The sequence below is a fragment of the Stegostoma tigrinum genome, chromosome 5 (assembly GCF_030684315.1).
Source record: "Stegostoma tigrinum isolate sSteTig4 chromosome 5, sSteTig4.hap1, whole genome shotgun sequence".
NCBI lineage: Eukaryota > Metazoa > Chordata > Chondrichthyes > Orectolobiformes > Stegostomatidae > Stegostoma > Stegostoma tigrinum.
Window position 1 is genome coordinate 121,481,186 of NC_081358.1, and position 17,716 is coordinate 121,498,901.

Below are 17,716 nucleotides of genomic sequence, written 5' to 3' on the forward strand. Positions count from 1 at the left end.
GTTTATAATCATGGAATCTTGGATTTCAACATATGTTTTGGGAAAAGCATTTTCAAGGAAATCCACAACAATAAGCCAGATTTATTAGCCAAGAAAAAGTTCCTCCGTGGACTCAGATGATCGCAAAAATTTTTCAACCCACAACAAAACATTTGGGACTATAAGCTACTCTGTGGGTGTGTTATGAAGTATCAGGTCATGGGCCTTTTATTTGGAATATCACAAGGGGTATCATCCTTGTAAGGTATTTGAACATTGATTTTACTTCATGTAAGCTCATCTTCCACGAGCTGACAGAAACAAATTATTCCTCAGAGTAATCATATCATGACAATGTCATAAAAACACACAAACTTCAAGGAGAACACAGTGGTTTGCTGTGTGGAATCTTGGTATGTAAGGGACTCTTTTATACAAAGAATAAACATACTGACAGTGAACTGAACTTTGTTCTGCATTCTTGTACAGTCTACAGCCCACCACAGACTTGTTCTATAACCATCAGCATGAAAGAGGAACTTGTATTGTTTTTGAAGAAATGTTTGCAGACGGTAAAGAACTGTCGATGAGCTGCCCATAAAGTAGAAATTATGCTCACTTTACAGTTGTAAAACAGGTATCTGCAAAAAGATGCACCTTTGCACTTTGCAGTTGTTCTTGGAACTAACAGCTTTTCCCAGCATCAGGCCGCATGATTGGAGAACAATTCATACGGGTGCAGCAGCAAAACAAAAAAGGTAATTGTAACAGGAATTCATGGTGATTTGAGAGCAATGGCAATGTGTCGAATGCACACAGGATTTTCACTACACCTATGTCTCATCTTCTTACAAAAGGTAAGTGTACAGCATGAGGTCAAAGAGTGTGGAGAGGCATAAGCAGAGTTACCCATATAAGCATAAGAAGTAGGAACGTGAGTAAATCACTTTCTCCCTTGAGCCTGCTCCACCATTCGGCAGGCTCATGGCTGATTAGATATTCATCACGTCCATTTTCCTGTCCTTTCCTACAACCCTCGATTTCCCTATTGATTAAGATTCTACCAATCTCAGCCTTAAAATATAAACATGGACCCGGTCCCTACAGCTCACCGTGGGAAGGAGTTCCAAAGACTCAAAACCCTCAGAGAAGAAATTCCTCCTCATCTCAGTCTTAAATTTGTGCCGCTTTATTCTGAGAATATGTCCTGTGGTCTTAGACTCTCTCATGAAAAGGAAACATCTTCTCAACATTTAATAAAAATCTGAAATAACTGCGGATGCTAGACGTCAGAAAACAGAAATTTGTGGAAAAGCTTAGCAGGTCTGAGCATCTGTGGAGAACTCAGTGAGTCACTGGACCTGAAACATTAACTCCTGCTTTGTCTCCACAGGTGCTGCCAGACCTGCTGAGATTTTCCAGCAATTTCTGTTTTCATCACTCAACTTCCGCCATCTACAATCCAACCCAACCACCCAAGACATTTTTCCATCCTCACCCTTGTCTGCCTTCCGGAGAGACCATTCTCTCATTGACTCCCTTGTCTGCTCCACACTCGCCTCCAACCCCACCACACCCAGCACCTTCCCCTGCAACCGCAGGAAGTGCTACACTTGCCCCAGCACCTCTTCCCTCAGCCCCATCCCAGGCCCCAAGATGACTTTCCATATTAAGCAGATGTTCACCTGCACATCTGCCAATGTAGTACACTGTATCCACTGTACTCGGTGTGGCTTCCTCTACATTGGGGAAACCAAGCGGAGGCTTGGGACCGCTTTGCAGAACACCTCCACTCGGTATCGGGGCAGGTGTAGCACTTGCTTCGGTTGCAGGAAGTGCCAGGGGTGGTGGGGCTGGAGGGGAGTGTGGAGCAGACAAGGGAGTCACGCACAGAGTAGTCCCTGCAGAAAGCACATAAGGGTGGGGAGGGAAAAAAAATGTCTTTGGTAGTGGCGTCAGATTGCAGATGGCAGAAATATTGGAGGATGATGCGTTGGATTTGGAGGTCGGTGGGGTGGTACATGAGGACAAGGGGGATTTTGTTTTGGTTATTATTGCAGATCAGGGATGTGAAGGATGAGTTGCAGGAAATGTGGGAGGCATGGTCGAGGGCATTTTCGATTACTGTGGTGGGGAAGTTGCGGTTCTTGAAAAAAGAGGGCATCTGGGATGTTCAGGAGTTGAATGCCTCATCTTGGGAGCAGACGCGGTGGAGGCGAAGTAATTGGGAATAGGAGATGGCCTTTTTACAGGAAGGTGGGTAAGAGGAGGAATATTCTCGGTAGCTGTGGGAGTTGCTAGGCTTAAATGGATATCGGTTTCCAGGGGATGCCTGAGATGGAGACTTAGAGGTCCAGGAAGGTGAGGGATGTGTTGGATATGGTCCAGGTGAACTTGAGGTTGGGGTGGAAGGTGTTAATGAAGTGGATGAACTGTTCGAGCTCCTCATGGGAACACGAGGCAGCACCAAAACAGTCATCAATGTTACAGAGGAAGACCCTGGGATAGGGCCAGTGTAGCTTTGGAAGCGGGATTGTTCCACGTAACCTACAAAGAGGCAGGCATAGCTTGGGCCCATGCAGGTATCCATGGCCACCTCCTTTGTCTGTAGAAAGCGGGAGGAATTAAAGGAGAAGATGTTGAGGGTGAGCACAAGTTTGGATAAGCGGATGAGGGTGTCAGTGGAGGGGGGCTGGTCGGGACTGCGGGACAGGAAGAAGCGGAGCGTCTTTAGGCCATCTGCATGGGGAATGACCTTTAGTTACCCCTATTTTGCTTCACTCACTTCTGGAATAGTCATGCAGACAGGGGGAGAACACAGAACCCCCACAGCATCACCCGAACTAGAAGTGAACCCTGGTACTGGTGCTGTGAGGCAGCAGTGTTCACCACTGTGCCATCGTGCTGCCCAAAGACTGGCAGATGATATCAATATTGCACAGATGTTTGGTTGTTTAAAACTAACAAGATACTGACTTTAGCCAACCAGCTCATGCCAACATATTAAATGTGACTCACTAGTTGACATTTGCTAAACAGTCCTGATTGTGCAAAAAGGTACGTCGACCAACAACCAATTTTGAATGGTTATTCAGGTTCTCAGTGAGACATATTTGTGTGTACAGAAGCTACACATATTAATACACAGTGTCCTGTTCTTTGCTGACAGAAAGTACATGTATTTTTTATTCATTCACGGCATCATTGACTGCTACCTTTTCCACTGCTTTCCTTCTACTGGTTTAGACTCTTTCCCTATCACTCTGTATTCTCCTTTTGTGCTAAATAAGAACAGAAAGAACTACGGATACTATAAATCAGAAACAAAAACAGAAGTTACTGCAAAAGCTCTGCAGGCTTGGCAGCTCTTGTGAAGAGAAATCAGAGTTGATGAGGAAGGATCACTGGGCTTGAAAAGTTAACTCTGACTTCTCGTCACAGATGCTGACAGAGCTGCTGACCTTTTACAGTAACTTCTGCTTTTGTTTCTTCTTTTGTGCAGTGTGGATGTTGTTTTCTGTTTGGGTTGTTGTTTCTTGCCTATTGTCCTGATGAGAAACATCGACAGAATGTGTCTTACTTCAGCAATACTCAGGTTCTAGACCACCAAAGGATCATTTGTCTTTGGAATTCTCTTTCACAGTGAGCAGTTGAGGCTGGGTCATTGAATACGAAGCTAGTTTTGAAATGTTTTTGATTGACAAGGGAATAAGGGATCATGAGGGTGCAGTTAGGAAAGTGAAGATAGTAAATCAGATTAGTCATGTACTTATTGAATAATGGCGCAGCCTAGATGGGCAGATTGGCCTACTTATGCCCCGCTTCCTTATGATTTTCTGGTTACTTCTCTGTTCATTCCCAATTGCCCTACAGTTTCCTTTCCTTCAAGTATGTATTTGATTCTCTTTAGAAAGTTACTATTCAGTCTGCTTCTGGCAATCTTTTCATAGTGCTTTCCCAACCATCATAAACTAGTGCATCAAAAAAAAACTTCCCTTTAACCACACTGATGCTTTTGCCAGTTACTTTCAATTGATATTTTCTGGTTACGGGCATTCCAATGAGCAGCAACAGGTTATCCTTACTCCAAAATACTTCACAGTTTTGAACATCTCTACTAAGTGCCCTATTCACCTTCTGTGCTTCAAATTCAGTTTCTACAATATAAAAATGAACAGATAATGCTGGTAATTCTCAGGTCTCGCAGTGTGTGTGCAGCGTAATGGAGCTGACATTTAAGTTGTTGACATTTTGTCAGAACCCAGCTACTTTATTCTTTCAAAGTAATTGATGCAATGTAATGAAGCAAAGGAAAAGGACTGTTAATTGTTGACCATAAGAGGAAATTCTCTCAGGCAATTGTTCCAGGACTGTGGTCATGCACGTTTATAACAGGCATGTTGAAACACAGAAAAATAAAAAGGCTGACTTTTGCCACAGGTGAGATGATCCTAATATTGGAATGATTTGTGGCTTGGGAGCTTTGTGAATCTGTGGTTGTAACCTCTCTAGTGGAGGCTGTTTAACATGCTGCTTCCATAAGTTCTGGATGCTGTGTCCAGCACTGGGCTGGCTAGAACATCAGGAGGGCGAAAGAACTGAGGAGAAAGAATAGGAATATCCACACTACAAGAGGAGAGCACTGACCACTTGGCAGGAGACTCCAATTGGTAGAGGCATTGCCATGGATAATAAACCAGTCAGCAACAACTGACAGTTAAATGCCAAGTCTTGTCAAATGTCAAACTAGACAGCTTGACTCTGGCTAAATAATTCCAAAAGAAATGCACCAGTGAATGGCTGTCACATTTTTTTATCTAGTTTAAACAGGAACAGTGCTTGAACATTGAGAAGGCAATGACCTAATGGTATTATTGCTGGACTGTTAATCCAGAAGCCAGGTGCCAAGTTCAAATCCTGCCATAGCAGATGGTGGAACTTGCATTCAATAAAAATCTGTAATTAAGTGTTCAATGATGATTGTGAAACCATTGTCGATTGTCAGGAATCTGTTCTGGTTCATTAATGCAATTCAGGGAAGGAAAGCTGGCTTCCTTGCCTGGTCTGGCCCGCATGTGACTCCAGATACACAGCAAGGTGGTCAACCCTCAACTGCCCACTGGACAATTAGGAATGGGCAATAAATGCCAGCCTAGCTAGTGATGCCCTTATGCCAGGGATCTAGGTGTCTTTGTGCATGAATCGCAGAAAGCTATCTTGCAGATTATCAGGGACGCAAATGGAATTTTGGCATATATTGCGAAGAGTAGAGTATAAAAGCAGGGAAATGTTGTTGCACCTGTACAAGGCATGCTTCAAACTGTACCTGCAGCAGTGCATAAGAGTTTTGGTCCCCTTACTTGAGGACGGATGTAGTTGTATTGGAGGCAGCTTAAAGAAGTTTAATCAGATTGATTCCAGAGGTGAGGAGCTTACCTTATGAGCAGCTCAAGCCAATATTCTCTACAGTTTAGAAGAACGAAAGGAGATCTAATTGAGGAATGTAAGATGCTAAAGGGGATTGGCAAGTGGATGATTCCCTGTATAGGGCAATTTAGAACAACAGGTATTAGTTTTAGGCGAAGGGGTAGCAGATTTAAACAAGAAGTGAGGAGAAATTACTTCTCTCGAAGGGTCACGAATCTGTGGAATTCACTCCTCCAAGTGCGGCGGATGGTGAGATTAAATTAGCAATGGTTTGAAGGGTTATGTTGAGAAGGCAGGAGACTAAAGTCGAAGGCAAGATGAAATCAACTATGATTGTATTCAGTGGCGGAATGTGCTCAAAGGGCTGAATTGCTGACTGTTGCTCCTAGTTCTTACATTCTAAAGTTAACATTACTTTATAAGACAACCCTTCTATTCCAGGAATCTGCCAAGTGAATTTTCTTTGAAATGCTTCCAATGCAATGATGTGGGATGTTGTACACTATAACTTCAATGTTTTCAGACAAAATCCAGGCATACTCTTTGTAGTTAGAGTTTTATTTCAACCAACCACACACAATAAAATGCTCCATCCTTCTGGCTGACTCTTCTTTATATATACATTTTAATTCAATTAACAAATTTACCCAGAACACCCCATTTGCCTCATTACCTTTAACTCCTAAATATTCAACATCCTACTAAAACAGTGAATAATAACATGGGATGGAGGAAGGGCAGGGGAGCAGTAGTGGGATGATTCTGTCAAAGAGCTGGTATAAGAATGATGAAATGAATTGCATCCTATAATGTTGCATGGTCCTAATCAGATTTATGAAGTTGAGAATAAATCACCATTTGGTGCAAATGAAATATTGATGCCATGTCATGCTGAAGTTGAGGTGCAGTCACCCAAAAACACCAACATGAGACCAGATCTAATGACACTGTTCTACAGCAAAGTCTGTAATGATTAACTCATCTGGCTAAAAGCAACTCTATTAGAAAAACAAACTTGGGGGTCAAAGCTACATGTGCTTTGAGCATGAAAAACAATATTATAAAACACCAAATATAAAAACCATGATGTAAAGCTAAACCATCAAAATCAGATCTGGCTTTAAGCTCTCAGTAAGGATGCAAAAGATATTTCATAACCAACACACCTCTCACAAGCAGCTAAATACCAATATTTAAATTATGGTGCATTCTGCCAACTCTCTCATCCTGAATTTCAATCAAGATACTCGCTTACTAGCTTTGATGGAGCATTTTGGACAGAGAGAGTCCCTTTGAATGGGTATATTTCAAACAGGGATAACAAGGTGTAGAGCTGGATGAACACAGCAGGCCAAGCAGCATCAGAGGAGCTTTCCTGCTCCTCTGATGCTGCTTGGTCTGCTGTGTTCATCCAGCTCTACACCTTGTTATCTCAGATTCTCCAACATCCGAAGTTCCTACTATCTCTGATACATATTTCAAACAGAAAAGGCTTGCTTGAATGACTGACCCAGTCCCAATTGTTGAAAACAGGTATTTATCCAGGATCATTGGAGTTGGAGTCGCATTGCTTAACATTAACACAACATTTAACAGTGGACAGCTAAAAACAAGTGGGAAATCTTGGTTAGGTATTAATGACCAGGTGGGCAAGAAGGAATAAGTTTAGAGAAGATGTGAAGAAAATATTTTTCACCCCAACAATGTGGGAATCTGGAACTCACTGTCTATAAGCATGGTAGGGTCAGAAACCCTCAGAGCACTAATGCAATATCCAGACATGCACTTGCGATGCCAAGGCATACAAGGCTTTGGGGTAACTATTGAAAAGTAGTATTATTCGCTTACTAGCTTTGACGGAGCATTTTGGACAGAGAGAGTTCCTTTGAATGGGTATATTTCAAACAGGGATAACAAGGTGTAGAGCTGGATGAACACAGCAGGCCAAGCAGCATCATCGTAGCACTAATGCAGTATCCAGGTATGCACTTGTGATGCCAAGGCATACGAGGCCTTGGGGTAACTGTTGAATAGTAGTATAGGATAGTTAGATGCTTATTTTTGACTGGTGCAGACTCGATGGGCCTTTTCCTGAGCTCTATCACATTGTAAGGCTAGAAATTTGAGTGATAGACATGATTATGCCTGTTAGGCTGTGGTTAGATTAGTCTGCTGGGACAAGGCACAGATTCCCATTTCCCATTCATCCTAACTTTAGGAGCCAAACTTTGCCCGAAGCTCCAGATACTAAAACTTTTCAAGAATTGATAGATTCAATGAAGGAATATTAAAACACCAAGTATCCTCTGATTATGAGACACGATTGGTTTTCCTCAGAAATTCAAGAACCAGGGGAATATGTATTGGGATTTTTGATTAGATTAAGACTAGCAGATGCATATGACTTTGGTTTAAATCTTAACGAGATGTGGACAGACCAGTTGGTTTGTAGGATTAGTGTTGTAACCGTGCAAAAGCGCCTCCTGGTTGAAGCTCAACAGGCACTTTAACTGGCTTTATCATGGGAAAAGCAGCAGTGGAGCATACGAGTAGCACAGGATTCCACATTTATTGACTCATGGTTTCAAGTGAGCCTCCTCATACGGCATCAGGGTAGTATGTTGTCATAGCTGGCCCAATGGAGAGGAACGTCCAATGGAATATCCATCCAAAACTTTGGCAAATGCAAAGCGTAAATATGCCCAGATAGAGAAGGAAGGTTTGGCGGTCATATTTCGGATCAGAAAGTTCCACCGATACCTTTACGGATGTAAATTTGTAATAATAATGGATCAAAAACCACTGCCAGATTTTCTTAAAGAGGACAATGCAATGCCATCCATTGGGTCGGACAAATTGTGGGCTCTAAGACTAAGCGCATATATTTATAGAGATAACAAGGTGTAGAGCTGAATTAACGCAGCAGGCCACGCAGCATCAGAGGAGCAGAAAGGCTGACGTTTCGGGCCTAGACCTTTCATCAGAAATGGGGGAGGGGGAGGGGGTTCTGAAATAAATAGGGAGACAGAGGGAGGTGGATAGAAGATGGATAGAGGAGAAGATAGGTGGAGAGGAGACAGACAGGTCAAAGTGGCAGGGATGGAGCCAGTAAAGGTGAGTGTAGGTGGGGAGTTTGGGAGGTCAGTCCATCCTCGCCTCTTTGACCTGTCTGCCTACTCTCCACCTATCTTCTCCTCCATCGATCTTCTATCCACCTCCCCCTCTCTCCCTATTTATTTCAGACACCCTTCTCCCACCTCCCCCATTTCTGAAGAAGGGTCTAGGCTCAAAACGTCAGCATTCCTGCTCCTCTGATGCGACTTGATCTGCTGTGTTCATCCAGCTCTACACCTAGTTGTCTCAAATTCTCCAGCATCTGCAGTTCCTACTATCTCTGCATTTAATTACAAGCTGGAACACTATCCGGGAGGCCAAGTCACAAATGCAGGTGCATTGAGCCGCTTTTCACTGGCAGATACACGACCGGTCGTCGCAGCACTGAAAGAGTCCACAGTAGTTCGAAATTTTCTGGACATACTGTAGGTCACAGCGGACAATATCAGAAAGATCCAGTCCTGGCAAAACTCAAACAGCTGATGGTGATGAGGAGAAACCAAAGAGCCATCACAACCAGAACTTAAACCTTTTTGGTCCCAGAGAGGCCAGATCACAGTAGAGGATGGCATATTATTATGAGTAGCGAGGCAGATTGTCCTGAGCAAAGGGTACTGCCAGATATTGGCTGAACTCCACCAGGATCACCCAAGGATGAAAACATTGCAGTTATTTCTGGTGGACAAGGTTGAATGCAGACGTAGCTACAATGGTGGGGTAGTGCTCAGAGTTACTACAAGGACAAAAATTACTGCCAGCAGCTCCCTTACATTTGTGGGAATGGCCGGATAAACCCTGGACTCAATTACATGTTGTCTACGCAGGTCCTTTCAGGGGCTCAACATTCTTAGTCACTGTGGATATCCACTCAAAGTGGTTGGATGCACAAAGAGTTCATTCATCAAACATGGGGATGACAACAGAAAAACTGCATGCAGCTTTTACAATGCATGGATCCCTGGGAGCTTTGGTCACAAATAACAGGCCATTGCCGAGCATAGAACATAGAACATAGAACATTACAGCACAGTACAGGCCCTTCGGCCCTCAATGTTGTGCCGACCTGTCACACCAATCTGAAGCCCACCTAACCTACACTATTCCATGTACGTCCATATGCCTGTCCAATGATGATTTATATGTACCTAAAGTTGGCGAATCTACTACTGTTGCAGGCAAAGCGTTCCATTCCCTTACTACTCTCTGAGTAAAGAAACTACCTCTGACATCTGTCCTATATCTTTCACACCTCAATTTAAAGCTATGCCCCCTCGTGCTCGCCGTCACCATCCTAGGAAAAAGACTCTCCCTATCCACCCTATCTAACCCTCTGATTATCTTCTATGTCTCAATTAAGTCACCTCTCAACCTTCTTCTCTCTAATGAACACAGCCTCAAGTCCCTCAGCATTTCCTCATAAGACCTTCCCTCCATACCAGCAAACATCCTAGTAAATCTCCTCTACACCCTTTCCAAAGCTTCCACATCCTTCTTATAATGCAGTGACCAGAACTGTACGCAATACTCCAAGTGCGGCAGCACCAGAGTTTTGTACAGCTTCACCATAACCTCTTGGTTCCGGAACTCGATCTCTCTATTAATAAAAGCTAAAACACTGTATGCCTTCTTAACAGCCCTGTCAACCTGGGTGGCAACTTTCAAGGATCTGTGTACATGGACACCGAGATCTCTCTGCTCATCTACACTACCAAGAACCTTACCATTAGCCCAGTACTTTGCATTCCAGTTACTCCTACCAAAGTGCATCACCTCACACTTGTCTGCATTAAACTCCATTTGCCACCTCTCAGCCCAGCTCTGCAGCTTATCTATGTCTCTCTGCAACCTACAGCATCCTTCGTCACTATCCACAACTCCACCAACCTTAGAGTCGTCTGCAAATTTACTAACCCATTCTTCTACGCCCTCATCCAGGTCATTTATAAAAATGACAAACAGCAGTGGACCCAACACCGACCCTTGTGGTACACCACTAGTAACTGGACTCCAGGATGAACATTTCCCATCAACTACCACCCTCTGTCTTCTTTCAGCAAGCCAATTTCCGATCCAAACTGCTATATCTCCCACAATTCCATTCCTCCACATTTTGTACAATAGCCTACTGTGGGGAACCTTATCGAACGCCTTTCTGAAATCCATATACACCACGTCAACCGGTCTACTCTCATCTACCTGTTTGGTCACCTTCTCAAAGAACTCAATAAGGTTTGAGAGGCACGACCTTCCCTTCACAAAACTGTGCTGACTATCCCTAATCAAATTATTCTTTTCTAGATGATTATAAATCCTACCTCTTATAACCTTTTCCAACACTTTACCAACAACTGAGGTAAGGCTCACTGGTCTATAAATACCAGGGTTGTCTCTACTCCCCTTCTTGAACAGGGGAACCACATTTGCTATCCTCCAGTCATCTGGCACTATTCCTGTAGACAATGACGAGTTAAAGATCAATGCCAAAGGCTCGGTAATCTCCTCCCTGGCTTCCCAGAGGATCCGAGGATAAATCCCATCCAGCCCAGGGGACTTATCTATCTTCACAATCTGTAGGATTTCTAATACCTCTTCCTTGTGAACCTCAATCCCACGTAGTTTAGTAGCCTGTATCTCAGTATTCTCCTCGACAACATTGTCATTTTCTAGAGTGAATACTGTCGAAAAATACTCATTTAGTGCTTCCCCTATCTCCTCTGACACCACACACAACTTCCCACTACTATCCTTGATTGGGCCTAATCTTACTTTCATCATTCTTTTATTCCTTAAATACCTATAGAAATCCTTAGGGTTTAGCCTGATCCTATCCGCCAACAACTTCTCATGTCTCCTCCTGCCTCTTCTGAGCTCTCTCTTTAGGTCTTTCCTGGCTACCTCGTAGCCCTCAAGCGCCCTAACTGAGCCTTCACATCTCATCTTAACATAAGCCTTCTTCTTCCTCTTGACCAGAGATTCCACTTCCATCGTAAACCACGGCTCCCGCGCTCTACCGCTTCCTCCCTGCCTGACAGGTCCATACTTATCTAGGACACACAGGAGCTTTTCCTCGAATAAGCTCCACATTTCTAATGTGCCCATCCCCTGCAGTGTCCTTCCCCATCCTATGCTCCCTAAATCTTGCCTAATCTCATTGTAATTGCCTTTCCCCCAGCTATAACTCTTGCCCAGTGATATACACCTATCCCTACACTAAGGAAGTTGAGTGGTATTTTTCTTCTCAGGACAGCTCCACATCATCCTTTATCCATTGGTCTGACAGAAAGAACAGTCCAAACTTTGAAGGCAGGATTAAAGAAACAATCTATAGCTTCACGAGATAACAAACTATCCCAGCTCCTATTTGATACAGGACCATCCCTCACATAACTACAGGGATAGTTCCAGCAGAAATTCTAATGGGGAAAAGACTCTGCACTAAGTTAAATCTGAACTTCCTGGGCCTGGGGGGAGGGTGAAACAGCATTAGGAACAACAATGCCAGCCACATACTCCTTTAAGTGAGAGAGACAGTTTACTTCAGGAGACAAAGTTTGGTGCAGGAACCACAGGAACGACCCTGCATAGGTTAAGAGGCATGGTCGACACGAGGTCAGATCCAGTGACATATAAAGTTTAAGTAGATGTGACAGTCCTGAGCAAGCATGTGGACTATATGAAAGTTGCAAACTTGCAAGCAGTTTGGGAGCAAAACGTGCCCATTCCTTGGCTGCCTTTCTAACTGTTCCGAACCATGAGTTCACCGTCTCCATCAATCATTGAAGAGACCTGAAAATCCGATGTACATGGCGGATGTCACCACCTCAACATCTTTGCTGCCTGAAGAGGACAATACATTTCTTCTGAGCTCATGGGCACAAGAGGCAAGCTACTGTGCATTACACATTGCCTGTGTCAGAGACAGAGTTGGAGGAACCTGGCCCTGTGCTAAAACATCCCAGGAGGCACTACACCAAAAAGAATCGGCCCATGAATTCAGACTCAGAGTGGGAGGGAAGTAGCGATTGTGACAAGGTCAGCCAGGTGGACATCATGGACTATGCGTTCACCAATTGGGACTATAAAGCTGGTCCAATCAGGGACCCCTGGCTTAAAGACATAAACAGGAGTGTCAGAAATTCTATTCACTCTGAAAGCTGCATCTGAGGAAACTGGATCAGTGTCAAAGAACCCCACGTGTAAATAAACGATGACATCATAATGGGATACTGGCCTCCATTGAGTTACTTCAGCAGGACCAAAACAGCACTGGAAGCAAAGCACGCAAAAGGAGCCCTCAAACAATAAAGAATTTTGCTTGTGGGACAAGGAGCAGTTTATTCCACACACATCTTGTACCCAAGTAGAGTACTCAACATAGGAAAGTGCCCCAAGGTGCTACACCCTCACCAGAAATATCTCAATCATAGATAATGGGAACTGCAGATGCTGGAGATTCCAAGATAATAAAATGTGAGGCTGGATGAACACAGCAGGCCAAGCAGCATCTCAGGAGCACAAAAGCTGACGTTTCGGGCCTAGACCCTTCATCAGAGAGGGGGATGGGGGGAGGGAACTGGAATAAATAGGGAGAGAGGGGGAGGCGGACCGAAGATGGAGAGTAAAGAAGATAGGTGGAGAGGGTGTAGGTGGGGAGGTAGGGAGGGGATAGGTCAGTCCAGGGAAGTTGGCTGCCACGGTTCAAACTTGCATGCTGGCAAGAGTGTCTGAGAGCATTGTGAAGATGAATGACATCATTATTGATTATCAGTATTAATTGAGATGACAATGAAACACTCATTCTTGGCAATACAAAATATCATGGTTGGGTCAGATAACGGATTCAACTTTTTTGAAGGCTCTTCCCTTAACAGTCACACAGCAAATTTTTTTTAAAACTCTCAGACTGGAACTTTTCGTTAATACGGTAAATGTATGTAGGATTTTTAGAAGACTAATTAATTTGGAAACTTATTTTGTTCAGGAATATGAAAGAAAGATGACAATGCAAATAATGAAAGAGAAGTTGACTCTTCTTTGTATAATGCTTGGCTCAAAAGAATAATTTAGCTTGAAACCAGCTGAGAGCAGAAACTTGGAGGGAAAAAAGATAAAAAAGACAACAATGTCAAATGTGAAACAGAGTAGCTTGCCAAAATAAAAACAGATTGGGAAATGTTTATAAGTCATACATATCAAGCTTCAAACTTGGCTTCGTGTTTCCATTCTCACCTCGGAGTCACAAGGTTATGAATTGAAGGCCCACCCTAGAAAAACTCAGCAATAGTCAGACTAGCACGTCATTCTGCACTATGAAAGTAATGCCGCACTGGGCAGCACTATCTTTTGGATGAAATGTTAATCAAAGCATTCATGTCAATAGGCGAGTTTGTCTGGGTCCTGGCTAAGATTTATCTAAAAAAAAAAATCACTCATATTACAGGCTAATTCACAGATCAATCATGATCTCACTGAATGGTAGAGTGGCTTGAGGGCCTAAATGAACAATTCCTACCCTTATGTTTTTATTCTGTGGAAACTAATTATTACATAGGTGAGGTGGAATGGCAATGCTAAATTCCTCATAGTGTTCAGGGATGTGGAGGCTAGGTGGGTTAGCCATGGGAAATCAAGGGCAGAGTAAGGGGGTGGGTCTGGGTGGAATGCTGTTTGGAGGGTCAGTCAGGACTTACTGGGCCAAATGACCTGTTTCCACACTATAGGGATTCTATGGGTGCCTGTGGGATCCTTGCTGTATGCAAATTATCTGCATTGAGTCGACTTCAAAAGGAAGGATTGATTGTAGAGCACTTTGAGATGTGTAATGTCATGCAAGCTGCTCATTAAATGAAAGGTAATGCAAAGTTGTTTTTCTACATCTGCCATGTGCAGCATAACTGTCGCTTGGAAAAGATCATGCCCACGGTGGCCAATACAATAAAGAATCAAATTACTTTCTGTTAGAAGAGCCAATCTTAACAGAGAAACAAAATTGAAAGGCAGGATCGGGTTAAACCTCCACCTAATTTCAATAATTTAAAACAGATTCTCAGTTAGACAATCAAACCTCTTCTGATTATGAAACTAGCCATTCTCGTGCTTTCACGCAAAAGAATTGCAAATACAATACAAAATTGGGGAGCCAGATTTCCCACATGAACAGAGTGCAGATCGTTTAAACTCTTTCAGAGAATCCTTAACAGGTAAAACAATTTGAAGGTTTCAATCCCATTATTTAAATTTTTGGGTGAATTTGCCTTGCTAAATTTTCTCTGGAGAATGAAGCCCAATTGCTGCAGCAACCATGTCTTATGCCTTTAAATTGAACCTTTTGGAAGATGTTAATACCAAATAATATCAGTCATTCTTGTGCTCTTATTCTGTAGTCCTCGTTACCTTAGAAAATATTTCTTAGAAACTATAAACCAAAAAAAAGCACTCTGCACTCAACTTCCCAGATATCCACATATACTCTGATTGTGCCTCAATCAGGATATGCTTGCTGCCAACTGTTCGTGTGTGAAGACAGTGTGCTTTCAACAGTCCCTTTCTTAAATTAGTCTGGATGACTCATACTAGTTAAAATTCAATAGCAACAGTAACTACTAAAGCCTTATTCAGGCTTCAGGTGATTGACAGTTAGCTGCCATTCTGTAAGCTCCGTTACTGGCACTGGGAGTGAGTGCGGCTTTACTTATAAGATTAGGTTGGCACAGGAGGTGGTGAGGCACAGAACTTGAAGCAGTGACATTGTGCTGGTGAAGCAGCAGTTGCAACAGTGGCATTGTTGGGTCCAATGCAGGCAGTGGTGGTGAGCCAGGCTCAAGACTCATGGTGGCAGCGGCAAGGATGATCTGGATATTTTCTTTTCCTTTTGTTTCTGTCTCTTTAATTTTGGGTTTTGTTTTTAATTTTAACTATTGTATTCTAAGATGGCGCGGGAGGTTTGTAACTCTGTACACCTTTCACTATACTCCAGTACTCTTGTAGTCAAGTACGTGTGACAACCCAATCAACTCTAATCTAAATTGGCTCATGCTGCAAGAACTAGGAGATACCGATTTCGGATTTGGGGCAAAAGCCAGACGAGGATGAGAGAAAGAACTTTTTTTTAAAACAAGTGGGTGTAACGACCTGGTAGTCTCTGTCCACAGGATAGTAAAATGCAGAAACAACCAATGATTTCAAAAGGAAATTTGGTATATGGTTGAAAGAAATAGATCTGCGGGTTACGGTCCCAAACTGGACACTGGGACTGATTCAACAGCCCCATGGGGAGCTGGCATGGGTCTGATGAATTGATGTCCTACTTCAGTACCGTTAATTTATCTATAACTTTCATCTTTAACAAACACTTTTCTTTCATAGCACTCTAACCACTCACACTGTACATGCCTCCTGTGAGCTGACAAGCTACAGGCATAGCCTGGGTTCCATGCATCTATAAAATTCCATTGTCTGCTAGAAAAGTTATATTTGATTGCTTCCTCAGCAACCTTAATTGGGTTGCCACCACTACTGCACTGGTTTTTCAACACTGCACTCAGCATCCATCCATTCAGGGGAAAAGTGAATATGAGCAGCTACACATTGCATTAGGACAGTTTGTCATTTTTTTCTCATTTTATTTGTAATTCATCTGTTAAAATTTCCCTTTAGGAAGCTGAGGTGAGTAAAACAAAAATGAAGACTACAGTCATTTTATTACAATTAATCTGAATGGTAAATAATGACTTTTAAAAGCAAGTATTACTGTCAGCTGAGCATTCATTTCTGATGATCACCATGTCTGGAATTTGAATTTGCTACTAAGGAAACTAGTTTACTGACACTTAAAGTACATCAATTTTTTCCAGATCATGGTTTGACCTCGATTATAAAAGTTTTCAAATAAAAGCAAAATACTGCTGATGCCGGAAAGCTGAAACAAACAGAAAATGCTGAAGAAACTTTGCAGGTCTGGCAGAAGGAGAAAAACAGAGTTAGGTCAGTTTCCTCTCTCCCCAGATGCTGCCAGATCTGCTGAGTTTCTCCAGCATTCTCTGCGCTTGTTACTAAAATGCAGTGTGTGTATATGTATGGAGGGGTTGAATCTGATTTTCTCCAAATTGTGTTTGCATGTAAGAATGTTTCACAGACTCATGATAATATATGCCAAGGTAATTTAGATCATTGAGTACAGAATTCTGAATGAATGTTGACTGGTGCTATTGTGAACAACCTGTTTTCTATTGCAAGCACGTAACCGAATGTTCTCACTTTAAACAATGTGGGGCATACCACAAATTCTTACCTTAAATCAGCCTTACACAGATTCCAGTGCTTAAAAGTTTGTGCCACAATTCTTAAGAGTAACTGTCGGGAATACAAATAAACATCCAAAACATCTTGGCCCAGACAATGAAACACATTCGTATTTTCACTGCCTGATCATTGTATATTATAGACAGAATTGTTAACACATTATGATCTTCCACTGACAAAATAACAAATCTTTGGGGGGAGAAAAGCTGATTCATGACAGACAAAGTAAATTCTAATTTCGGTGACTTTTTAAGCCAGTTCTCCTGTACAGGCAATAAACTTTTACATGTTCCAGCTGCACATACCTGGGGCTTTGGCACAAGCTTTTATTGATCCCATGGTCCCCGAAACACATTTTACCAATGATGTGCTACAGTACTTCAACTCAACATTTTGGATAGAACCCTCCAGAGTTGGCAGTGGATTCTGGGATTTCACACCTAATAAAAGAAAATTGCAAATAAAGTAGTCTGTAGTATTTAAATAATCAGAACTTTTAAACAGAGGAGTTATTTCTCAACGCTTAAGATATTTAATGCAAGAACCTGATACAGAGATGTGGAAGCTCTATGCAGAGCTACACAAAAAGCAAATAAATAGAGAAAAAAATTGCTGAAATGCAATCTACTGATGAAAAGGTATTAAGCAACAATTTACATCTTCCAAAGTTTAACACTGGGTTATGGATCCTCAAATGAACAAAGAGGCAAATCACAAACAATGGGTAAAGATAATGACAACAATTTAATCCGAAATTGCATGGGCAGTAAAATCCAGCATAAAATTCAAATGCAATCACCTCTATTATCCTGTCAATCATCTATTGTCTATTGCTTCACTCTGTAACTTTCAAGTGTAACTCTGGAGTACAGGACAACCTTGGGATGGTGCAATC

At 42.5% G+C, this 17,716-nt stretch overlaps 1 protein-coding gene across 2 annotated transcripts in view; it reads right to left on the reverse strand.

The window, feature by feature from the left end:
* LOC125451670 (intermembrane lipid transfer protein VPS13B-like) overlaps positions 1-17,716 on the reverse strand; it is a 907,633-nt gene that overhangs the window by 565,449 nt on the left and 324,468 nt on the right. For both annotated transcript variants that reach the window (XM_048529130.2, XM_048529131.1), the window contains exon 18: positions 17,127-17,261. In XM_048529130.2, coding sequence (XP_048385087.1) covers positions 17,127-17,261 — 135 coding nt within the window. The remainder of the gene's footprint in view (positions 1-17,126; positions 17,262-17,716) is intronic.